General features: G+C 37.8%; 1 protein-coding gene across 2 annotated transcripts in view; it reads left to right on the forward strand.

Moving 5' to 3' along the window:
* Positions 1-27,212, forward strand: part of LOC138180717 (lachesin) — a 179,499-nt gene that overhangs the window by 67,594 nt on the left and 84,693 nt on the right. For both annotated transcript variants that reach the window (XM_069114805.1, XM_069114806.1), the window contains exon 2: positions 11,856-12,040. In XM_069114805.1, coding sequence (XP_068970906.1) covers positions 11,977-12,040 — 64 coding nt within the window. In that variant the 5' untranslated portion in view covers positions 11,856-11,976. The remainder of the gene's footprint in view (positions 1-11,855; positions 12,041-27,212) is intronic.

Raw genomic sequence — 27,212 nt, forward strand, 5'->3', positions numbered from 1 at the left:
TTTTTTTTATTTTATTCGTACAATTTTAAAACGTAGTTTTTAGTCGGATAAAACACATAAGCGTATGATTTCAAAGCGTGAAAAGGGGAATTACATAACGCAAATTGTTCGATGATCATTTTTACGTCGCGTGCGTTTAAAATCAAAATTCCGAAATAGGAAATATCGGCGCGTCGGTAAGAGATCGATCAGGATTAATTATTTGGTGGGCGGGATACAATTTCGAGTATCGTGATTCAAATGATGGACTATCCACACAGCAGTTAAATCGTTACTCGATACTCTTTGATTCCATTTTCAGCGAACCGCAAAGTTTTGATGATTCCATGACCACCAGAAAAGCACCGAAATTATTCTGTCGCGAGTTATACGAGCGATAACGTTAAGCGATAATTTTCTCGATACGCGTCCAAAAATTATGAACGTGTTGTAGGACTAACAAGATCTATTAATTGACATCTTTATTGGATTATAGGCGATCACGATTGTTTAGGTTAACTTTGGACATTGTACTTCGTTTAAAATTCAATTTATATTTTGCACTACAAGGATTATGATGATACACACTGATATATGACGCGGCGGTTGAAAAAATATTTAACTTGTATTTTACTTATTTTCTTTACGTATCGTGTTAAGAGGGCGAAAACAACCTGAAAGTTGTGATGGAAAAGCTTTTTGTAAATGTTTGCAACCAAATAATTGGTACATTGTAATTTTCTTAGATAGTCGTTATTATTTCATTCGAGAGTCCAGTTACTAAACTATTTGCAACCAAATATACCGATATAATTTTTTTCGTGTGTTCATTGTGAATTACAAGGTATTTACGCTAACGAAAATATCGGTTAAATGATACGGGTAATTACGCATGGAACGAATATCCGAGCTTTGTTCCATGATTACGGAAATTCGATTTCGCTCGCGTGTTTATGCTTGAAAAGCTTCAGTTTTTTCTGACTGAGTGCTAATCGATCTAGGGATCTTTTGAAAATCTTATTAACAAGCTGGTAATAATCTCCGATAATCACACATACAGTTTGAATCGAATAGTTAAACTCACGATTTACCTGATAATTGAATAACGGAATTATAGCTATAATTATACCTATTTACATTTTACATATTTTTATTGCAGTATTGATTTGTACACTATCACTTTTATAGTTAATTTTTCTCGACATCTAAAGGCTGTCGACTTTTAAGATACATGGCTGTAACAAATTAACACGACGTGATCTGCGTATAATTTTACAATTAAACGTCGTTGTATTAAATAACTTACAAAGTTAAAATCAAGTCACGTTGTCTATCCACACTTTTGAAATGCACTTAAAATTTCATGCGTGAATTATTTGCATCCTCAGCGTGCACCAAACTTTGCAAATTCTTCTTACGCAGGATATTTGAATTTGTTTTTTTTTAAAGGGATCCTTCACTTGGTAATTCGAAACCTCTGACTCTCATCTTTAGCCTGATTCCGTGTCTCATTTCCTCCTTCTACCTCTCTTTTCGTCGTCAGACCCCACACTTTTCGGAGTTCATCTAAGTTAAGCTCTAGTGATTTGCATTCCAGAGCTAAGGACGTTCGAAGTTCGATAAGGCAATAAGTGTGAAAAAGTGATTCCACGTTGGTATCGCGACCGGGATGAGAGCTCTCCAATACGGTCGACAACATATAAATTAATCGTGAAATTCCGCTACGCCCTCGATAAAAATAAAGACCAACTTAAATGGAAGTACACTCGGAACCCGATGGCGCAGAAAGCAGAGTGCGCGATTAACTACGTTTCACCCTATTCCTAGCTTTCCATTTTTCTCCTTCCCTCAAGTGAACCGTGTTCAAACATTGTATAGGAATTTTAGAGTGTTTTAACTCTTTAATTTCGCGAGTGCCATCGGGAAGTAATTCAAGAATTCTCTCGAATATTTCAGTTAATTAAATATTTGGGAAAATCTTGAAGATATTAGACTGGTGCATAAGAAATGTCATTTATTTGGAGGTTGAAATTTATAAATGAATCTACTCAATTTCATTATCTCGTCAACTAATAATCACATTAAGGAAGAGGAAATTTGTTACCAAATTTGATATATTCAATACCGAGAAGATTTATAATAAAGATACAATACAATACAATAGTAATTTAAAAAGTAACGTTATCCGGCAATAGCGTAATATGATTTTAACGCGATTTAGAGCGGAAGGGGAATATTTTAAAAAATTCATGGTATTCCATAAAAGAGACACCAAAATGTCACGAACCGTTATTCTATGCGTCGTATCCCGTAGGAAATCAAGCCAAACTCGTCGGAAAAACCAGCAGCTTTTTTCTCCTATTGTCCTATACTGTGAACAAATATATTTTTGGCAATGCGATTCCCCTCTCCGTGAAAATATCATGTTTGCCGTAATGCTGAGTCGCTTTAATCTAAAAAGGAATTTTCTTTGTTTGAATTTTTGCAAATTAGCAGAAGAATTACATGCAATCAGGATGGCAACTGTTTCCTTTCGTCAGTTCTGTCAGTTATTGGCAAAACAAATAGAACAATGTCAACCCAGGTTGCGGTTCAATTAAAAAGAAATTAGTTTTTAATGAACGAACCTTATGAATATAAACTAGATGTAATGGATGGTGGAATGTTGTTTGATAGGGACAGGAAGCCAGATTTTCTTTTGAAGAAGGCAGAGTGAAGAAAATAATCAAGGCAATAGAATAATATAGCATCTTATATTATTATATAAGCTATGGAAATGAAACAAAATGACACCCGTTACAGCATTTGATACGTATTTTTGATAAGTATTTTATTTGTAAGTGTGTATTAAAGCAGTTCGAGCTTATCGGTGTGAAGCTTTATCTTCTATTTCAATTATTTTTTTGTGTTACATTCGAGAATAGGGTACTGTCAAAATTAATCTTTTTGCTTGGGACGTAAGTCTAACAATAAAATCGCTAATATACGGCGCGACTACGTTAATTAACACTGTTCCAATTAAAACTATTCGAAATGTTCTTGTACGTGGATGAGGCTTATAAATTTTCAATTAAAGGGGGGGGGGAGGAGAGGAGCGAGACCAAAGTTGGCACTAACTTAACGAACATAAGCCGGCGAAAATTCAATGATTACGGAAATTACCTGCCGGCGGTTGACGCGTTCGGAGCCTCCTTCCGACTCCGATTTTCCTTCTCCCCGTAAGGAAGGACAGAAAGAAAATGAAGTAAGAAACAAATTCAATGACTGGGAGTCCGGCAGTCTTAAACTTTAGTCGATCACTGTGTTGGAGGCGTCTAGGGACGAGACAGTGTCGGAGCCACAGTTGAAAGGAAACGTTCTCACGCGTCAATACCACCGGCGGAAAAGAAGGATTCGGAGTTCGCGCGAAGTCGTTTCATCTTGACAAACTCGTAAAAGTGAAGAGCGAGCGTCGTAAACTTACCCCAGTGAAGATCGGTGTCATTGTATATTCACGAATTCACGGATGCACATCGTGCACACGAAAACGGAAAACACATATGGCAATAGGTGGTTACCTTTTATTCGAGACACAGCTACGCGTCTTTATTCGCACGGGGGTACGAATTAATCGAACTCCAGCGAGCGTGCAATCACTTTCCTCTATGTTCAATGGAAATTGTGTTTGAACGTTGCGACACCACTAACGGATGTAATCGTGCCTCGTCATATTTCATCGTATTTCCATCGCCAGACTTTGCCGCGTAAGAAGCTTTCGAGTTCGAGAGAACCGAATTCGCTCACTACCACTGCGTTTCAGTTTCGTGCAATTTCAGAGTTCGTTGCTGCTTGATATTCGTATATCGTTGATGGTTGAGTCAGACAGGGAAATACATATCCAAGTTGAGGTCATGAAGCTCTTAGTAATCCTGGGGAAAAATTCTCTTGTCTTAAGGAAAATAATCCTCAGTCATTTCTTATTGGGTACAAGATATCAATGTTTTAGTTCAGTTGCCTCCGTTACTAAACGTAAAAATAGTATTTCAATAGTATTTCAACTAAAATACCATTCCCGAAAATAATTACATTGCACATATTTCTCGATTTATACAACTGTAATCGAACATCGCTGATGACGTTATTCTTTCCTGCTGGATTGTTTTCCGTAACTTGTTTTCGCCGATAGTTGTAAAAATATAATCGATCAACGTTTTTTCCCATTCAAATATTTTACGTTTTACGTTAGAGCGCGATAATTCTTTTATCCGCTTCGTTGTAAAAGACTCAAAAAATTCTGGCAGATTTATCTGTTTCTGTGTGTAGTTCCAATGAAAACACGCAGATCAATTGGTACGTGCAATGTTCGCGCTGGCAGCGATCATTTTGAAGTAACGTATAAAGTCGAATAGCAAGTCACGGAAAAGAAGTAATTGCTTTTGATTATCGTTAAAATAGTTGACATAAATTTCAGTATAAATTTGTTATTTTTGTACTGGTTCCACAAGTTTCATTCGATAAATGCTTTTTCCATATTATTGGATATTTTAAAAGGGGTTCAGTTCGAAGAACGCTTTAAATTTAACACTATCAATGATATAATACCAGTTAAGGAAAATTGAACGGTATAGTTCATTCATTGGTTGTTTAATGGATTGCACTGTGCCACTTTCGTACACCTTGATTTAATTAAAACCTTAGAGAAGGATGAGGAAAAATCAAAGGAGAGATAGATAGACAGATAGTGCGTGTGTGTGTGTGTGCGTGTATGTATTTCAAGAACTATAAAAGCATCTCGGCGAATATCAGTCCCTGTAGATTTACTCAAAGATGACTTCTTGTATTCTTTAAGGGACATTTGTTAGAGTCTCCAGTTTTATGTGACGGTTAATTCATAGCAGTGTACTTAACGTTCTCTAGAGAGTAATGTGTATCAGTCGAAAATATTGCACGTCCCCGGAGATAACATCTATCTAATAATCATTTTACGGAAACATTTGAAACTCTCTTAGTATCGAACATGCATATCAACGATTTATCTATCAAATTCTTTTCGTTAGTTAGAAACTTAATAAATTTGCAAATATGTGTAAGACTTGACAAATATGTAAACGCAAAAGTTAAGGGAAGACTAAATACTCGAGTTAAATGAAATATTTGACTTCGTTGATTAAAAAACATTTCTTAAAGCGTGTCTGAGTACATGCCAAACTTGAAATACGTTTTAGAATAAATCTTTGATTCGAATATTGAGATATATTATCTGCGAAAATAATTTTGTAGCACTTATTTTTAATACTACATAGATTGTTTAAAAAGTCGTTTAAATATATTCGACATTTTTTGGTTAAGAAATTTATAGCTCTATCGTCACGCTTTATATTTTATTTAATGGCATGCACTAAAAGTAAAGCTCGGTGTTGCCCGCTTCAGCTGTTCACTTGTTCGATTTAATTTCGCTTACGAAAGCACTGTCTCGAAGAGAATCAACGATCCTTAGCCAGTTGCTCAAGGGAACGAGAAGAGCTGGACTCTGGGATCGATACTACGATACGAATTATAATTCGAAAAATAATTGTCCAAAAATACTTATTCGCACTGTTACTCCACTTTTATGAAATAGGAAATCCAAAAATATCTTTGAAAAGAATAACAGTAACTATTAATTAATAATAACTGACCAATAATTAGGATCATAAGCGTTTCTAAAATGTCAAGTGTCTCTTATACTTTATTAAAAATGAAACAAAGCAACAAAAAGAAAAACAATACACAGTAACAAACAAAGAAGATAGTAGTAGAACGTAACCGAATAAAAATAAATTAAACATGAGTGTGGATTAAGTAATTATGGAATTTCGACCGAGTAAAAATTCTAATTTAAGATTCCTCGAAAAATCAGGCCATTTGTTGAAAGTAGGAAAATCAAAATTAGGAAGTTGCGCTGCGTTCACGGAATATTATTTTTATTAGGGAACAATAGGGGAGTGAGGCCGTGTTGAATAAAGCGTTCCGGAAATTGTGGTGTTCATGCAACGTTTCAAATTTATTTTCGTGTAAATTTCGCCTACTCTTGTAGCGAAATACCTGCGCAGCCGCAAACGATCATCATCGGAAAAGTGATAGTGTCGCGGTTTTGGTCTGACACGATATACGCGTATATACTCGGCTACATAGCGTGGGCCTTCGTACAGGATCAATGGTCCATAATGAATATTTTAACCGTTTTGATGAAACGATCAAGAAACTGGGAAATTTTATTTAAACTATCTATTTCGAAATCGACTGCATCGGAATGAACGCGAGGTTTTTGCATTTATGATCAAACGATCATTTTGGGGCTGAACGAAAGTTCATTTAAATATTAATGTAACAGAATATTAGACGCGATTATAGCAATTTCAACGATTATATAGAGTTTGTTTAGTACGTGCAAGTTTTTTAAAGTGTCTTTGATTTATTTACTTGTATATTGTTATGTTTTAAAATTACATATAGATTCATGACGTACGTAATACGTGCATTATTTATTGTACTGTAACACATTTACATGGCGCATGGAGTAGTTATTTATTTACAAATAAGTTAAATTTGAATATATCGAATAACGACTAATCAATTGGTAAATACGTTATCCTTTTGCTGTAAATTGTAAATTGTAAATTTTGTTGTTAATTGAAATATCTTACTAATTCGGTAGTATTATATACACATTTTACATTGCAGATAAATTTTGACGTCGGTATAATTTCTAACTGGTATAAATTCGAAGGTGATACACTACTGAAAATTCAAATTTGTTCTTTTACGTTGTTCTAACAAATTAAACGTGTTTTCGTAATTGCTCTTCGAAAAGCACTGTTATTTGTTAAGGTTCGATTCAGGAAAAGATAGAAACTAATATATTAACTGATCTACGGTCTTTCAACGCGTCCTCGATCGTCTCATTAATCAACCATAAGAAGCCACGTATTTTGCAAGCATCGCATGATACCTGAAAAATAATTATCTCGGACAAATGATCTCTCACGCTAAGCCCATCTCTGAGTGCGCTTTAATCTGCATCTAATCTAAACACGTAAGCCCTTGTTACACGTGCAACGCGTGTTGCTACGGTTTCCTTTTCACGGATCCCTGTTCCTCTAATTACGAAATAAAATGCGAAGAAAAATACATTTATAGAAGATGATGTTAGTTGAACGAAAGAGATATATTTTATTTTCTTGAGTCCAAATGATCGATAATCACGAAGTATATGTATATCTTGACACATTATTTACATTTTATTTAGCAGATCGTAAACAACACGGGTTTTCACTCCGACTGTCAGAAAGCAGAAAGTAAAACCGTCGCCGAGGAAGAACTGCAGTTTGAAAGATAACATTTATGCAAATGCGGCACGATTCCTATAAGTAGTTTCGCAAAATGCGGAACGGAAAGTTGCTTTAAACATGGACGACTCTTAAGTGCAAACCGAATCAAGATATTTTACAGTAATTCTTTTTTCGAACACGTACCGGTAGATCGAGTTATGAATTCTTCTAGCGATTAATGAATAATTCAAAGCAACTGAAGTTCCAGCTCTATTCGCTCTCTATTCGAGTGAAAAACGTAGGAAATTTGTTCGACACGTTGTTCTTTTCTCGGAGTTTTGTATTTCATGTCGAATATCAGTTACTACTGTCTTAAAAATAAGAAAAGAAAAAGAAGATGGTGATTGTACCTAGTATAATTCAATTAAAAGAAACCTCAAATGTATCCTTTCTGAGGTATATCTAGACACAGTTATCATCATTTTTCGCTGCACTAAAGGAAGGAAGGTGAAGATAACTGTTTGTTAAAATATTAAGTTGTTCGGAAAGTTCATAACGTTTTTAAAGTTGGGAAATGTGAAATAACAAAGTATTAAATTGAGATAAATTTCCTCAGTTGAACATTAAATGTGGCAATTAATGAGAAAAGTTTGAGATCGGTTAATAGCAAAGACGTTTTTCAACGCAAAACTTTTTTATGATGACAAGATACAGAACATTTTAGGACAGTGCAAAAACCACTTGAAGCGATCGATTGCTAAAAAGGACGAAAAGTTCTTCAGGAGAGCGATCATGCAGCTAACCAATAACTCGAAAAAAGTAATCGTAAATATTCTATAAAATCCTTTAAGTATTTTACCTTTCCTTACGAACTTTCTCGACAAGCCAATATCTTGAATCACTGACCTCTTATAGCTACTGTGAACCATGTAAAAAAGAAAAAAATGAAGGGAAGGGTACGCGATCCACGTTCTTTTAATAGGCGCATGCACCGGAATGCAAGCGTTTCCGCAAGGAAGAGTTGTCTTTTGAAATTGTCTTACTGTTAACTCAAGACATTCGCAGCTGGTGGTCGCGCGGCAGTCACCACGACAAGGATATGTACGCACATACATGCATTGTAAATAGATATAGTAGTACATAAGTAGAAGCAAATGTAAATTAAAGTTAACCCCATTCGCCGACTCTTTTTGTTCAACTGTCTGTGTGAAAGTTGCTTGCGATGCTGGTACTGCATCCGCCGCCGCTATTTCTGCTGTGGTATAGATCGGCTTTACCTTGCCAATAACGAACTGAAGTATTTCGTGTTCCGTGTTTCGCATTTTACGTCGCCTCGTCGTCCCATCACTGCGGAGACGTACGTAGGAATCAGTGGTTTCACAAATATTGCCATCAAAATTTTCACCAGCATGGAGTGCGCCCAATATGATTTTCCTTTGAGTCACGTGGAAATTGAATTTCATTTTTTACTCGAAAGTCGCATATTCGATAGATAGTTAGAAGTTTTATCGGCCAAATTCAGTTGATAATGAAATTTTAATATCGTAAAATTGTGACATTGAAATTTTATTGCCATTGTTATTAGGCAATTTTTATATTACTTTGATCTTTTATAACTTTTTATAATAATTTTATAGCGATAATAAGTATTTTTATCTAAAATTTTTAAGTAAGATTGTACAATGAAGAATCTTGATGTAAATGTTAGAAGCTTCTCTGTCGAAGATTCTCTCGTAATGTGAACAATGTAAAAAATTCAAAGTTAGGGGAAACGTTAACTGTAAGGCTGCACTAGTGACTTCGTTCTTCTATTATAAAGAGATTCGGCGCTCAAAGTAACCATCGAACACGTGTATAACGATGGCTGGACAAAGTTGCTCTCGTTCTTTTCTCTCGAAAGTTCGCAGTTCAAACGAACTGAATCTCACTTTGTAACATGAGACCATTTCTTCTTTCGAGGAATAACAATGCTTCACTCATGATAGAAATTGTACATTTAACGTATGTCATTACTCAAAAATTATCTATGTATATATAATAAATTACTATATGTAAATATAATAATAATAACATTATATAATATATATTATGTATATAAGATAATACTATTATCGATTTTCATTTACGAATCTTCTGAACTAACAGTAGAAACTTTTTATTCTGTGACCTATTCTCTATATTTCTCTTTAAATTTCCATTTTAATTTCATCTATACTATAAACAATATGCAACAAGCAGTACAAATGTAAACTTAATTTATTTAATTTATTTCTGTAATCTTTAGTAATAAGTAACTGTCGCATCGTATTAGCTTTTTGGCTCCATTGCAAGAACAATATTGTATGCAATAATCACGCAATGTTATGTTCATATAACTTATGGTATCGTCTTCTCCGTATGTCTAACATGGAGTAGAAACTTAGCACGTTTCACGAGGTATTATATTCGTCGACACGCAACACATTTCACCGTGTAATTTATTTGTAGTTAGACCGTACGTTACAATTTAAATAATTTCGCCGTGCCAGTATAACGCACAAGCGCCGTCAGTTATTTGCAACATACATTACGCTTTACAATTTACATTTAACTTCACCTTTCTTGTCGCATGCGCTTCACAAATTTCCATAGCATACGTTTACCCCGACTTATTTAAATCGCCTCGAGGATAGATCTGAGATGTATTAAACGTGTAATTTGTTTGATAAGAAGCGAGTGGATGAATTTGTAATAGTCAGATGTAGTAAAATTCGTACAAGTATAAGAGATAGTGTACGCCAGTTATAATCGTCGCTTGCTCAATACTATTTACTTTGTCGATCGCAGAAAAGATAATAATCAATCAATCCCCTACATATATTTATACATTCATACATTTATATCGACAGGCGTTACCACAAAAAGTTAACCTTTTTGTGTAACTCTAGCTGAAGATTTAAAGACAAAATTCTTCTTCATTATTTTTAAGAGCAATTGTTATTATATATTGTTCTGGAATCTTTGATTTTGAAACTGTCACAGCCACTTTTCCTTTCGAATCTTTTCTCAAAAGCACTAGAGACAAACGAATTAAGCGAGCACGAAATCGATAAATATCCGCACAATAGTCAGGCACGGTGAGCTAATAACGAGACTTGTTGACCCGCTTGCAAATCGAATAAGCAACAGTGAATCGTGGGCCAGATAATTTCGTCGATCACTTTGAAAATCAATGTCGCGCGAATTGATAAAATTGTCGCGGCACACGACCGTTACATTGTTCATGCTTTAAAGCAAACTACCGTCAATGGTAATTAACAATTTATTGTCACGTAGACGTGTGAACCAATATGAACGATCAAGTCGCCGACACGACTATACAAAATAATTTTCGACGTTATAGATAACGCGGAAACGAGTCTACGCTACCTCTTTGTCGATCGTTTAGATCGCGGATTAGAATTACAAATACTTTATCGAGGATGAAATCGTACGCGAAACCGTATCAGTGCCGTTACACGTGTTGGTCGAACGGAAAGGCCACGAATCTGTTCAATGGTGTGCACAAAGCGGAACGTAACGCCGTGAACGCATGTCCCGTGGAATATGGAAAATTAACAATCTCGCGTTAGTCCAGTAGCAAGGGAAATCGTAACACGCTCGCCGAATACCGTCAGACAACAATTTCAATAATAGCCATACGTTACAGATTTTCGTTTTGCCGAATAAACGCGCGTTGCGGATAGACACGTGCTTTCCAGTGTCCAGTAATCGACCGTGATCGATGTAAACGAAGAACGTTTATTCGATGAGTGTATTTTGATAGAATATGTTCTTTTATATGCTTGTTATCGTTTGCCGTTTTTTTCGATACCGCTCGACCGAGTTCAACGTATAGAGATTGATAACAATTTTGTCGACAACAAGGTCGAACGAAATTTATATTTATATAGATTTAGATAATATAAATGTTTATTAATATAGAAATATAAATATCTCGAGCGAAGAGACGCCATGAGGGTATAAAGGTATTATTAATAGTTAATAGTATTAGATACGCCAAATGTTCTTGTTTTGAATCTACTACTGAATACTACCTTTTATCATTATCTTTTAGTAGTGCTAACGAAACTTCAAAATGTTTTATATAACAACGCAATATAGATATATACAAATTTACGCAAAACAAAATTTTTCTGAACAATTACACGTCGTTTGGTTAGGAAACAAAGCGATCGATCCACGTCCCATGAAACATCAGCCGGAGTTCGTCTTTGACCGAGCTGTTAGTCAAGTTTCGCGGAACAGGATCGAACGTCATCGAGGAGAAACAGCAGCTTGAGGCCAGATAACGACGATGGAAGTGGTTAGGGTAGTCAATTTTGCGATGCAAGGCTGCACGAGTCGAAAGTTCGCTCGGTGGAAACGGCCGATAAAGCGCGACGATGGCGAGGTGTAGTTCTGTCCCGTTCGTCGAAAATAGACGCGTTCGAATATCGAACCAACCGATTCAATCTGTCAACCGGGATAGCCACGGAAATATTCACATTATAGAAAAAAGAATAACGATTAACGAATGTGTTTAACCATGGTTCTCCATCGTTTCAGGCATGCTATGCGTCAGAAGACTGGAAACAGAGATTCTCGCGGAAGATGACAGCGTTAAGTAGATAAAGGAACAGCTGCTGGTTCCACCGACCGACGACGACGACGATTCATCGCGTTTTCCATGCAGTGCACAATGCTCTGCCATCGCGCTCTTGTCGTTCTCTTTGCTGTCAACGTGCCAATCGGTAAGTGAAAAAGTTAACGGTGTCGTTTGCTTTTGATTGTCTTTCGTCCGATTCAAGTCGACAATTTTACCTGACGCTGATGGTTTGGACGAGAAATGAACAATTTTTAAAATAGAAATTTCGTTTGGCTAGATTTTATCTGAAAATAAAAATTATATTCGCAATCAGTGAAATAGTTTTCCAATTGATGCGATGATTAAATTCAAACTGTTTTAAAAATATATTGTGGTTTAGGGAAAATACATACGTACAAAATGCCATAGACACTATCGGATGAATCGAATTTCTCTTTCTTTTAAATATATTTTCATTGCAGTCTCTAAAAGGACCTATAAATTAAAATCTCAATTTCACTACGAAAATCGGAAATCGTTCAAACCTCTGCTTGCTCAATTTATTTCAACAGCTATATACATTTCAATTCACTTCCTACAATGAAACAGAAAAGGAGAAAAGGAAAAAGAAAACGAAGCAGAAACAGAATACACTTCTTGCGGCGAAGCGAATCGAGCATGTTTCCCGATTCTGGCGTCGAAGTCAATCATCAAACAGTTCTCGGTAAACTCGAAATTGGAGCGCAATCGGCCGAGAGTTCCCCGGTGCAAAAGCAGTTAGCCCGCTAATTTCGCAGATCACCGGGACCCGAATTAGATATCAATTCGCATCGCAGCAGTTCGCGGATTGCGATCGACACAGTTAGGTATATAGCGAATGTAGAAATCCCGGTGGTTGCGCGACGCGCGACGTCCAATGCAGATATACAACGGAGGTAGAGAAACGAGGTAGGAAGCCCGGTGCCAAACACGAGCCAAGGGGGAACGGTTAGCTGAACGAATTTCGGATATGCGCCGGGACCTGGAAACCGACATCGTAGCGACGTCGTTCCCGGTCGCCGGTCAACTTCTGCCGCTGATGTTTATTCCCTGAAACCGAAGGAGAAACGACGGCCGATAGCAATGCCGACTGGGCTTGTCGTTCGCGAATTAATTTACCGTTTCCGGATCTCGAATCTTACGCTCTTCACCCAGATGTACAGGTTCTGCGGCTGGATCCTTCGATTCTCACAGACGTATCCTTCGATTCTGTCCCTTCCACGGAAATTCTAGCACGAATTCAACCCGATCCTATGGAATTCGAATCGAGCTTTTTCGGTCGACCTGTTTAATTTGCGGAAGAAACGAAGAAAATAAATTACTCCTTCTCTCTCTCTCTCTCTCTCTCTCTCTCTCTCTCTCTCTCTCTTCCATTTCCCCAGCGTCTCTGGATAGTTTATCTCCGTTCTGCATGCGATCTTTTACTACATCTAAAGACTATCTATGTACTATATGAGGCGTCCCATAACGGAATAACATTACCTGAAAAAATAGGTATGGTAACTGACTACGAACGACGTATCGTTTTGCGTCACACGAGCGAGTGTCATCGTGCAAGGTAAAAGAGGAAATAATTAAATAAGTTTAGGGTAACTGGTTCTCTCATCCGTTCACATCTCGACAACGGGTTTTCTTGATTGAAAAATAATTAAATAAGTTTGTTGCATGGTGTCGGATACATTGGCGTGTAGCCAAGCTTTACGGAGAACAGAATTTAGCAGCGATTTGTCTGCTGGAACGGTGTCGCGGATATTCTATGGAACAAAGCGTGGATTAACGGTACGAGTGAATGAACTTAAGAAGCTCTAACGAGTGGTTCGCGATCAGATTATCATCACTCTGTTGCGTAATTTTGAAATTCTTTCTGCCTCTCCTTTCGTACAATATTTTTAATACTTTGTAGGCGTAATAATTTATTCGCGTCTTTGTTACAGCGTAATTCCTCTTTTGAATAGGAATACAGTAAATGTTCGTCCATTGATGAACTGTCGTTTTCGTATTTTTAAGTAGCTGATAATACGACATTCACAGAAAAAAGTACAACGAATACCGCATTAAAAGCAATATTTAATAGCAAAATAAGCGTATAAACTTAAAAATGATTGATAAAGATACAAAAATCAGGTAACTGCTGTTCGCTGTTACTTTATTCGTTCCTTTCATTCTCTCGTCCTCTATCCTACGAATGTGATTAGGTTTGTACATCGGAATCAGATGTAGGGATGGATGGCTGAGAGAGTTTCCTCGTTCAGACGTCAATCACCCATTATCCAGTTTAAATTATGCTTGACTAACGAGAATGCATTGCCATTCTCCTCAAATACGTTCCTCGTTGCAGACTACGAATTCTCATCCACATTTCCATTCTCAACGTTGCTACAGCTTGAAACATTTGTATTTTTATCTTCTATCTTGTTAAGTGTGCATCTGTTTCTGCATTTTTTTAAATGCTAGCTGGAAAACCTGGCCAAGCTTTCGATGATAAGAAATTATTCTTGTTTAAACCATTATGTGGATAATATGATTCATCTTGGATATGTAAATATAGCTAACAATGAACAGGTATCTATCGCAATTGAACAGCGATATATCGTTCCTCGTGTTCTATAATCGTTTGTCTTTCTCTTATTAAGCTTTTCAGTACTTGATCGCAATGCCGAATTATTGTTACGTAACCATATTTGTCGTGCAAGAAAAGCGATCTTGGTTTGTCCGAATATTAACGTTAGACTTGCTGAACAGCTCCACCGTGACCTGGTATGGCGTAAATACCAGTATCTATGTTTACGGCTGCGAGTTGCATTTAGACCAACTACTTGCATAGTAGTAATTTGTGGATTTAGTCGACCATAAATTCAACAGTCCTAACACTGATTGCAATATGATGTTGACGTAAGATGCTCTATGCTTGATATCGTACATATAGACGTAACAGAATTTTCAATTAATCTGACGGTGGATTACAATCGTTAGTATAAATTAGTGTAGCGGTAAAACGACAAACAAAATATTTTTAAATTTTATTTGATTTCCTTTTGATCGTGGAAGAGCAATCTTCGTAAACGAATCGTACAGAAATAACTAATTTTCATTCGTTTTCAATATGTTTGTGCTGAAAATTTTCAATTCATAGGCTATTTATCTCTAATTGTCTATCAGTTTTTCACACACCGTTCCTCCATAAATACACATTACGAATCAAGCTACATTGATTCAGATGCATGTATCCATCGAAAAATTTTATTTATTTTATCTAGTCCTCTCCTCTCACGTTGGGACGAACTTCCGATTTTACATTATATTAGATCCTTTAAAATTTTGGCTTCTTAAAATGTACATTTTACTTCACATACAACAATTCAAAAAATATAAAATTCATCGCGAATTTAATTTAACACTTCTGCATTATTATCTACTTTATACGTTTATCTACGCGTATACTATCCTCATGCTTTTATTAAATTGATCTTGGCAGTCCCTGTCACCGTGTATCGATATTGTAACAGAAGAGATTAGAAGTGCCTGCGAAAAATGTTCACCAGCCAAATCTTCCGACCTCTAATATAATATCGAAAAAATGTGGCAGCTTCTCCTTTTTATTACCACTACTTGGAACACCTGTTTGCTTCATGGCGATACTCCCGTCAGCCAATATTTATCAGTCAGCGCCGTTGACAACGATAAACTGTATCCTTCTATGTGGCACGACAGGATGTCGCTCTCGCCTAGACATCCGGAACTACAGGATCCATCCAAGAAGAGATTTGGGTCTCGAATCGGTGTCGTTGAGAGGAACATAGAACGACTCGAACATGGAAGCATGAACCGAGAGCATGGAACATAGAGAAAAGGAGAGAGCAGGAAGAACCAAGAGAGAGAGAGAGAGAGACAGAGAGACAGAGAGACAGAGACAGAGACAAACAGACAGACAAACAGACAGACAGTGTGAGGGAGAGAGGAGTAGAAATTGAGAGTCCTATCTCTTGGCCGGTAGATAAGATTGTTTGTCCATACTCCGTATCACGGTCGGATTCGTCGATTGTTCCATGGGAACACTAGCTGTCTCTCGTTCCCCCTTTCTCTCGCCCTCTTATCTGAAAACAACGACCTTTCCGGGCAAATTGGTTGGCTCAGCTCGAAGTCTAGTAAAACGTGATTAATCGCTCGCTTCCTTTCGCGGAATGTATCTCCACCTTGAAGCAACCTAGCCACGGCAGACTAACACACGCATGTGCCTTTGCTATCATCGTCTCAAGCCATACAAATATATCGTATATAGTGATAATCGGATAACTGCGGTCCAGAACTCAATTGGGTTTCCTCAGACACGAAGGGTCAAGTCCCGCGCACTGCTTTCTCCTCTCGGGACGATGGAAGAAAGCTGAAAAGAAAGGAGGAGCTGCGAGAGCTTGCTGGAAAAGAAAAGAACAGGAGAAGAAGAAATAAAGAAAGAAAAAAAAGCGAAAGTATACGTTCGTTAAGGGTGGCTCGAATACAAGGCCTTCAAGCAAGTTTAAAACGCATCCGCGAGTTTTACTTCTTCCCGACCGAGAGCCATTTCGTGGCTACATATACCCCTATCTAAACGAATTAAAGTTACGAGTTGCCGTTTTTTCCTCCCTACGACCATATGTTACCGCCCTTGTGGCTGGCTAATCGGAAGAATTGCAGCGCCACGCATTTCGTCCAACTTTCTGAATCGATTCGTGGAAGATACGTCAATACTTTTCTATTTTTGCTCTTTTCTTAAATAAGAATTGAAAATCGATGGAATCGAAGATCGTAGGAGTTTTGAATGTTTTGAATAAAAACGTATTAAGTATCTAATATCTGTAATCCCTCGTTAATAAATTATTATTCTGTAAGTTTGGGACACCCTGTACATGATTTTCTACGTTCACACACGAGATGTTTAAATTTTGCGAACCATCCACTCGCAAATACCTTAAGTAGAGAAAAACACAGATTGTCGAATATAGAACGTTTTTATTATTTCCAGTTTCATTTGTTCTTTAAAATCTAACATTCGACCTAACATTGTTTTATCAGCTGCGGAGACCTTCTAATTGTTGTTTCGTTTGATGTTTTCAACTGCACCATGGTATTTTCATATTTCGTCATGCAAATTAAAGAGTTTGTTATGGCGGGGTTTCTTTAACCAACAAACGGGATTGAAGAGAGAAACGTTATGAGAACGAAATAGCGAAATTACATATCAAGATAAGATGCCTCGTAACAGAACAAAGAAACGTGGTGTTAAAGTAGAATTACTTGGAAATATGACATTACGTTGGAAAAAAAGAGAAATTCAACAAAGAGAATTGCAACCCCTTGTTGTTACTTTACCGTACCGACAATATTATTGAATTTCCCTAGAAATCCTGTTGAGTTATACAAAGCGAGATACAGAGAGTTGTAACGAAATCGCAATCGAGAGAAAAATTTGTTTCCTTTATTATCGTTGTTCCTTCCATTTCGTATAATTTTTTCCGATATTTTTGTATATTTTTATACTTTTATACTTCTTTCCCGATACGCTTGTATTTTTAGATTACTTTTTGTCTGTACTTTTTCTTTCGATGATCAATTTGAAAATCTCTTTTCTTCTTTAAACATACAACTGTATCGCAGGAGACAATATATTTAATTTATTATTATTTGACTATACAGACAATAATTGACTAATTAAAACGCAACGCTTCCAGCAAAATGAGATATCGCAAATGAAAGCAAAAACGGGAAGAGAGCAGCGTTTTGCGCAATTTTTCAAACGACACGCTCATTATTGTGCCGGCGAAGCTGGCGCTTCTTAGCCGCAGATTTTTGCGCATAATTTAAATAATAAACGCGCGCGTCATTATGTTGAAATATTGTTACACGTAGGTCACGCCGTAAAAATAAATACGAATTGTCGCAGCCCTTTCGCTGTTACGACATTAACTCGTCGTCAACATCGGGGAAATCTTATTATATTGCGGGTGAATACGAGATCGGTGAAAATGTCCAGTTTGACAAAGATTTTTGTTCTGTTTAACGATACTGGTTACTTCGATAACAGACAAAGTAACGGAGATAAAGACAAAATGTCTGTCATATACTCGAAATAATTGTTCGTTGAAATGACGTTTTAGAGAATTATTATACTATTTTGGTTTTCTAAATTGTATAGGATAAAGGTTGAATGATTTAGAGGAAGAAATGTAATTTTTTAATTTGTATATTATTCGTCCTTTTGTAGTAGGTAGGCATGTATAAAATGTATAAAATTCAAATTTGTCTTTTTAAATTAAATAATTTATATTTTAATGTATTCAACGAGAAACCCGCTTAATGTATTTAACGTCAAACAAACCATCTTACCACAACACAAATAATATACAATTATCTATTATATGATATTGTTTATTGATTCGTTTATCCATTTTCATTGAATACGTTGTTTAAAGCATTTAGTGTAGTAGGAAGTTATCGATCGATATAATTGTCTATGTCATAAAGTAAATGATATGGACCTTTTGATTTCAGGAAAGAAACGAGCTGTTATTCACACATACTTTACAAGAAAATTGGTATAGATCCGTGTTGTTTCAAAGATGTTATCAACGAGAGTTTAATTGATTCGCGTTTAAGCCCGATTTTCATCGCTTTGATTGGGATGGGTCGCTATTTAGCGCACCTTGTGAATGATTAAATTTAGATAATGCGACGTGATAAACTTGTTTCACGGTTATAAATCAACGTTCGACATTATCAAGTACGCCTGACACGCCTAAGGCATTATTTATGTTAATACCACGAAGGCTTCTATTTACATCTGCTTTAACTAAAGAGATGAAAGGATTGTGTTTACCCGTATGCACAAAATCATTTTATCTCGAAATCGAGAAAAATTTTATTAAAAATCTAATTTTGCCTTCGCTCACATTTTATCATGATATTATATCGGAATCCAGTAATTTAAAAAATTTTTAAATACAGTTTCGACACATCATAATAGTCGAATCTCATAACAATGTTAATGAAATTTCAAAATGGTTTCAATAATACAAATAATAAATTCGTACAAAGTATTCGAGCATTTATGGGAACTTTATTATAAAAACTATTTTGATATTTCATTAACATTGTTATGAGATTCGACTATTCGACTATCATGATTATATCGTTAAAGTTTGAAAGAAAGTCCGAGATGGTTGTTCATGCTAGATACTAATTTCTTTTTAAATATACGTTTGCAATAAATATCCACTAATCACATGTCCATTCTCAGATTGATTTGAAATTTTACCAATATAATCAATGGCAGTCCGGTCTCAGTATAGTGTAAATAAAATTCTAAAAGGTTTTATATAGCATATATGATATATTCGTAAAAGTATTCTGTGGTATTTTCATGAACTGTATATGGACGAAAGAAATCAAGTAAAATATCGATAAAAAAAGATGAAACGAATTGGACGAGTTCTGTTCTATATAATCAACCTGTTATAATAAAATCAACCTGCCAAACTCTTCAAAAAATAGAAAAGTGGCAAAACCATTACTTTCCTCTTGAAACACAATAGATCTCTGAAATATCATAGCTATCTTCGAAATTAAACAATTCGAATCGGTGAGCAGAATACCATCGGCCACAAACGTATCGCCGCCAGATAAAATCCGGAGCTCGTAGAGAAGCAAACGACAGGGAATCATTCGCGGCATCTCTTTCCAGCCGACTTAATAACGATTCGATTGAAACGCGCGCGGAAAATCATTGAACGTCATCCATCATATCTCGCCGATATCTACCCTAACCAATGCAATCCCCGATGTCGCGACCGACGTGGATAAAAGCGATGGTTCACTAGCCTGTGTCGAGTTCCATCAAATTTTCCGCGGTTCAGGGACGTTGTCTCTATACCGACGACCAAACGACTAACGTAGGCACGAAAGATCACCATAAACGTAACATGTGTATACATCACGCGCCACAGATCTTTCTTCAATTATACGATTACATCGATATGTAGTGATACGTAGTGATGTGTATAGACTGTTTCGAAAATATATCCTACAATTTAAAATATATCACAACCTGGGATCACTGTAAGCAATGTATGAAAATTCTAACAAGCAATGCTCGATGAACTTCTCATAAGCAAACGATCGAGATCCGTACCTTCTTACAGTTTCTTACGTCAATTATACACGTTTTATATCTTTCATGATCAACTATGTCCATTTGTAGAGGTTGTTTAGTCATGTACAACTCACGTCGGGGTTACCAATTTGTAGAGGTTTATGTGTGGAGGGCGGTTGGTCGGTGAGGTTTAATAGACGAGATTGCTCGTTGTTGAAACCGTCGAATATATTTAAAATGATAAATTAGTATACAGATAATGCTCGCAAAGACGCTCATACTAACCGATTCGCTAAGACAGTGTATAAGTCGTAAAATAGGATCGCTAATGACTCGTTAATTAGATCGCTGATAATTCGTTGATAACTGGTTGATAACTGATCGACAACTGACTGTAACTCATGTGCCGCTACACATTTAAAAGTATCTCAAGCAGAAGATGTAGAGGTCGATGTGAATATAATTATTTAAAAATATGTAACTCCAAGATGAATATTCGTTCACTGACCGAAAGGAATATTTATTTATTGCGTATTTGACTCATAACGCGTGAAATGCCCTGTACGTGCGACTATACATACATGTAGGGAATGTTAGTTGTATATATAGTATGGATTTCAAGTCCGTGACAGAATACAAGGAGCGTTCGATTTGATCGCATTGCATTGCGAGCGTAGTGCCTTGTATCGGTCGTGGCGAGATTCGAAAGTAGATTGGGAAGAGTCGGAGCAAGCGTGCGGCAGACAGGCGAGGTAATACATACAATCTCCCTTGTTGTCTGGCATCCAGTTGCTGCAACGTGAGAGAGCAGAAGAAGGAGAAAAGCAGATCGTACGAGAGAATGAGAAAGAAGGAAAGAGAGGGAACTAAGGGTCTGGAAGAAAGGAGAAAGACGAACGATAGGGCTGAGCTTTGAAAAGCGCGGCAGCTAGCGGAAGTCTTATAAACAATCCCAAGAGCGATGGGAACGGGAACCGAACTACCCCTAGCCTCGTGCAAAGAGGATCAATGGTGAACGGAATGCGTGTAAACAGTGAAGCAACGTAACACGCGCGTTTCTGTATGCGCTATGCTCTCCCTCTCCCTCCCTCTCTCTCTCTTTCTCTTTCTCGCTGTTTCTCTTTCTGCTTCTGCTTCTTCATTGTTGTGCTCCTCGATTCTCAACCCTCTTCTACGAGAATAGCACGGGGAAACAGAAGAGACACCAATACCGTTAAAACTGCGTTTAGCGTTCGTCTCGAGGAGATATGTTTCACTGTGTCAATAACGCAACACCCAGAAATCGTTCGTCAAGGAAAGTGTTGCCACGCGTTTAACCTTTCGATGCGCACTAAAATAATTTACTTGCGACGTATCAAAGCCTGCGTGCTCCTAGTTATGTTACTCATGTATGTGCATTGTAAATATTTTTCGTTAAATTAAAACTGAAATTTTAAAACTTCTGCAGAATGGATATCGGTCAATAACAATTTCAATTAATAGACCGACGCATATGAAATAAGTTGAAAGTTCTTAAAGAACTTCTATGAAGATCAAGCGTACGGTATATGATATGTTATTTGAAAATCGGGGTAAGTTTTGGAGAAAAAGTTGAAAGGTCGAAGCGTGCGAATATCGGATGAGCAGTGGCAGGTCAGTATCTAAAGCTGAGTGACGTGTCATTTTTCAGTGTCCCGTGCGCGGTATTACAGGCACGGAGTCACGAAGGAAATTTTCGCTTTTTTGATATTTCGCTTACAAGTTTTGATATTCCCTTCACGTACTTATTTTTACTCGGTGCCTGAAATGTCACGCGTGCGGCCAGCAATTTTATTTTCCAAGTTTTTTTACCCACTTTAGGAAATGCAACGCAGACGTACTTCCAAGACGAAATTCTACTTCTTTCCTTAACGTTACTTAATGAAAAATTGTTTCGTTTCAAAATAGAAGACAGGAGGAATTATTGTTAACAATTGGAAATTTCCAGAAAATAATAGAAAATATTTTTCTGATTGTATAAATTTGAGATTAATATAAAATGCTGTTTTCTTTGAGATGGGGGGGATATTCTTCATAATATTAAAAATTATCTGTGTCCACACAATAATTCGTTGATTCGTTAATCATAAAATAAAACGTACGAGATATTGTGTTAATACTTAATGTTTAGTCGCAGTAACGGCGCTTGTTAAATTTGTTAAGTACGCATTTTTTAATCTCAAACAACTTTTGTATCAAGCTCTTTCTTATAAAACCTTTCTTTATACATTTTATTTCTTGGGCAACAATTGAAATTTCCGTTGTATTATTTAGCTCGCTTTCTATCTTCTTGCACATTTCGTTCGCTTTTTTATTCTCTCCTTTCGCGTCGCTGTTACTTCCTAATGTTATCCGCGGTTGCTTTTTAGAATTACACATTTCCTCCCTTCAGATTCTTTAATTTTCTTCTCCAACCGTATTTCTGTCACGTGCTCCATTCTCTCCACTATTTTATTATCTTATACTTCTTTCATTTTTACGTTCCTCTCAACCAGTTTCTAATTTTCCTTATAATCCTTTTCTATATCAGGATACTCTCTTTTCACTAACCTTTTCCTCCCTAGCGAGACTCTCTGCATTTTCAGCTTGTTTTCCTTCTTTCTATCGCTGTATATCTTTTAAATTTTCTACCTTCATTAGTCAATTCTGTGAAATCGTCAAATTATTTGATCGAAATATGACTTCGCTACAGATGTCGAAAATTGTCACCAAAATTTCTACATTTTTAGCGCTGTAGGTACAACAAACGTTTCTCAAGCTACACCTCCAGGCGATTCACCTCGCACCCTTAAATCGCCTGAATCCATTAAACATGTTCTCATCGATCCATTAATCTAACCCAGTGCATGAGTACTCGGTTTATCGAACAGCGCGTTAAAATTTCACAAAACGGTATCAGCAAAATCCGCGTCTTAGCGGTCGTCGTCAGTTTGTCTCAAGTTCGCTATCAAAGGGGAAAGTAAAACGAAAACGCGAAAAGTCGCTCGTTCGCGTTCGCTAACGCTCTATGTACAAGCCATCGTAATTCAAAGTTCGTCGTTATCGAAACCTACACACATACTCACACATCATGGAGGAAAGGTTGCGGTCGAAACAGGAGCAAGACAGAGAGGGTCGTAGAAACAGACACAGAGGGAAATCCTTTTTGAAATCATATCCGTATCCGACATTGCTATGTATGATGCACGGGGCCGCGTGCACACGTTGCATTATGCATCGCGTCATAATGCGAGCCTTGGGGGGTAACGGCAGATTCGTGAATTCCTTTTGGCTGTTTTGCAATATCGTTGGATGCGGTATCCTTTACCAGGCGGAAACCGTTTCATTCCATGTTCCCATCCTGGACTGTATACCTACCTGCTACGTATCTGGTTAACACGAGATCTCGTCTCGTGGCATCGCACTTGGAAGGATGTTCACGTGCGATCGGAGAAACCGTTTCCTGGCTCGTTCGTTTTCTGATTATGAAATTATATCGTGCCCCTGAGAATCGGCGCCTCAGGATCACGCGGCGTCGTTGTCGTCGACGTCGCGGATCTTCTAGATGAGCTGACGCGTACCATTCCTGGTTATATCGTCATCCGGTCTCTCCCGTTTCGCTTCCGCCTCGCCGAACTGATCGCCTTGATTGTAATAAAACTCTGTATCGTTGCATTCGGAATAGAAAATTTTCTGCCCCTGGTTTTTCCGAGGACCAATAGTTTTATCGATATCCTGAGTGGATCGCATATAAGTATACGGGCGAAGAAATACTTGAATGATAAGGATAGAATGATTGCTATCGATATTTTACAGTGACGCTACAAGGCTTATAACTTTCGTTGCTTTGTTACGAGATAAGTGTGTTATGTGTTAAGTTAAGTTATGACGTAAGTTTGAAATGCATCTCATGCTAATTCCATATCTGCTCTACATTCTGCTCGAGTTCCGTTAATAAGATATTCCTTCCATGATCGCGTATTAACAGAGAAAAATATTATTCTAATTATGTAATTCTAATTATTGTTTCGAAACTTATATTCTATAATATCTGTTGTTTGATTAAAACATATATATTTCTCGTGAACCATAAAGCAAGAACTTTTCACAGCTATCTAGTTTGTGACGACAAGCACGAGTTTTTAATAATTCATCGGCGAATAGAGGGGGCCCATAATTGAATCGGAAGACAGGAGATAGTTCGCCGTATCGGTTTTACGAGGAACGAATTGAATAAACTTAGACTTTAAAGAGAGCCCTCTCTCCCTATTTCCAGCCTTGTGGGCGTAGAGACTTACACGCGCGCGTAATTGACGATAAATAACGAAACACACGACTCCCCGTCGGTGAGATAATCTTTCACGACCGCCATTAAAGGCGCATTTACGAGTGGTGTCGTTGTCTTCTCCAGTATTTTCTTTTATCTCGGCTTAAACAAGAACGCAAAGGATCTTCCGTACGGGAGCTTAAACGATTTTCTCACGCCGTATTTACGTGGATGAGCGATCCCGCGTTGATGAAGGGACGACTCTGTTGTGGGAGGTCGGGATACACAGTCGGGACGCAAACTAATAAGGGAATGATGAGAAGGAGTGAGAAATAATGAGAGAGAGAGAGAAGAGAGAGAGAGAGAGAGAGGACTGGCCGTTTGTTGTCTCGACAAAACTTTCTCTCTATTACTGATAATGCTTCGCTCTTTCTTTTTATCTATATCTCTCTTCTTTTTTATCATCTCTCTTTCCTCTTCTTTCTCGTTTTTGTCCTAGAGAAAGAACAGAGTTTCGTTTGAAGCCAGCATCGAAGCGGTATCTTCGAAAATTAATAAACTCCCCGCGTAATTGGAAATGCAGAAGGGGAAAATTGCGCTGGAAGGCACGTTTACCTTGACCATCTATGATCGCTTTATCCAGCAAATATAATGAAAAGGTGATGCCTCGCGATGACTCGTTATATTCACGATGCTTTTGACTAATAAATTGATTTCACTTTGGCAGCTGGAGCAAGAGGATTCGTCTCTGTTTGCAACAATGAAAATGAAATCGATTCTCGTTTCCGAAGGAAATAGTTCGATTTACATTTCGAATATTTTGTAGTATCTTCTTGATTCGAATACAAAAATTTATTACTTTTTAGATGAAGATTACGTCTTCTTTTCGCTTTTTGTAAAGGACTTGGCAGATATCCTACAAGGTTTGCTTGCTAAATCTGGTAAAAGTTATAGTAAGCCAACTCATCTATCTAGACACTATCAATTAAATAAATCAAATTTACTGACAATATCGTTTAAGCGATTTGCAAATAATCGATGCATCAATAAACTTTAATTTTTTTTAATTTTTCGTACGCAATTCAACTTAATTTCGATCTTTAAAAACAAATAAATTTACTCCGAACCTTATCGAGGTATTAAAAAAGCAAAAGACAATCTTCTTCGTGTCATCCATAAACTACGCGGAATATACATATATCCAACAGTGAAACTTAGAGAAAATTGCCTGTTCGTACCTACGAATTTCCGCATTTAACCAAAATTTACAGCAGCAACCCCAGTAGCAAAAATGAAAGGTCGAATTGAATCTATATCGAAGCGTCGCGTCAAAAAAGCATTTTCGCTCGGGCTGAAAAGGCGCGGACGCGCCCCAATAAAAACGCGACGACGTTGCGGGGATAGAATTGCGACGGGGGTGGAACGAATACGTAATATAACATTACCCGTGGTATTAGAGGGTAGAATAGGGAGGGAGAGAAGTGCGAGGTATGTAAAGTAAGGACATATTACCAATTTCGAGGAGCATAAATAATTCCCCGGGCCAGGTAGAACGAGCCAGACGATCTAGCGAGCAATTTTCCAAATTAGAAGACTCTCCTTCCAACACTACGATAACGTGCGAACATTCTCGACGAGCCACCTACGAGACGAAACCCGCCTCTTCGAGACAGCTTCAGTATTCCGGAAGGTCGATGGGGCGCTTTCTAAACGCGAAGGTATGTCCGCGTTCAGGCACAGGACTGACGCTGCAAAAATGCACTTTCGCAGGCGATCGCGCCGTCGGCCAAATGCAAATCTATCTTATCCCATTTTTCGTCTGATATATCGTCTGCAGATTAATACTTGTGGGGAAAATAAACGATCGATATGTATATTTTAAATTAACGACAAAACCTTGTCGAGTCTTCAACTATTTCTGAGTAAATGATAAACTTAACTAGCCGAGCAGTTTTCGTGAAAATTTCCTCAAACTAAAATCCCCAGGCATCCCGAAGAACCAGCCAAAGACGGTGGTAGGTGATTCAGAAGAAGTGTAAAAACAAAACGGTTGACGCGAAGACAGGAGTCAGAAGGCGAGGCGGAGGCGGTGGCGGAGTTGAGACGGCGACGTTCGCTATCAACGTTTCGGTTAGGAAAGACAGGTGGAGGTCCGGAGAACGGGAGTGGAAATGGGCGAACGTAAAATGCAACCAGGCCAAGGAATAACGAGAGCATGATCCCCGGCTAGCAGAGAATATGACGTAATACAATATGTGCGGTGTCGTCTGTCTCATCCCATTTGTTCGTTCACAACCGTGTGCAGCAGCCACGGAAAAACGGTCTTCCCGAGTTCGTTCCGTTCGTGTGTCGAGACGTACACCGAGAGGGTCGAAAAAGGAAAAGGAAGCTGTACACGAACTCGTACTCGCGTGCTCACTCGCGCTCGCGCGCGCGTGGCCACAGAAAGAGGGGACGACGAGGAAGCACGAGCTGCGCTGGCGTTGATAACGACTCGCCAGCGTTCATATTTTACGCGACGCTCATCAATAATTCATGCTGTGAATAATGCAGCACTGTTTCGCGTTACTTTATACCGGTCTCTTCCTTCCTTCCTTCCTTCCTTCCTTCCTTCCTTCCTTCCTTCCTTCCTTCCTTCCTTCCTCTCTTTCTTTCTTTCTTTCTTCCTTTCCTTCTCCTTCCCTTCCGTTTTTCTCTCTTCTTCACGCCAACAAACGCCTCGATGATAGTCTCCTTTTTTCTCTCGTGCTTCTCCCTTTGTCGTTCTCCGGCCCGTCGGGGGGGGGGGGGGGGATAGACACGAACTTCCGGTCGGGACACTTTTATCTTTCGGTTTATCCTCTAAAACGGAGGCACGCGCACCTTTCCCTTTACTGCACCCCCCACATCCCTGGCCTCCACTTCACTTTCACT

Source organism: Bombus flavifrons, chromosome 6 (assembly GCF_040668555.2).
Source record: "Bombus flavifrons isolate JBK064 chromosome 6, iyBomFlav1_principal, whole genome shotgun sequence".
Lineage (NCBI taxonomy): Eukaryota > Metazoa > Arthropoda > Insecta > Hymenoptera > Apidae > Bombus > Bombus flavifrons.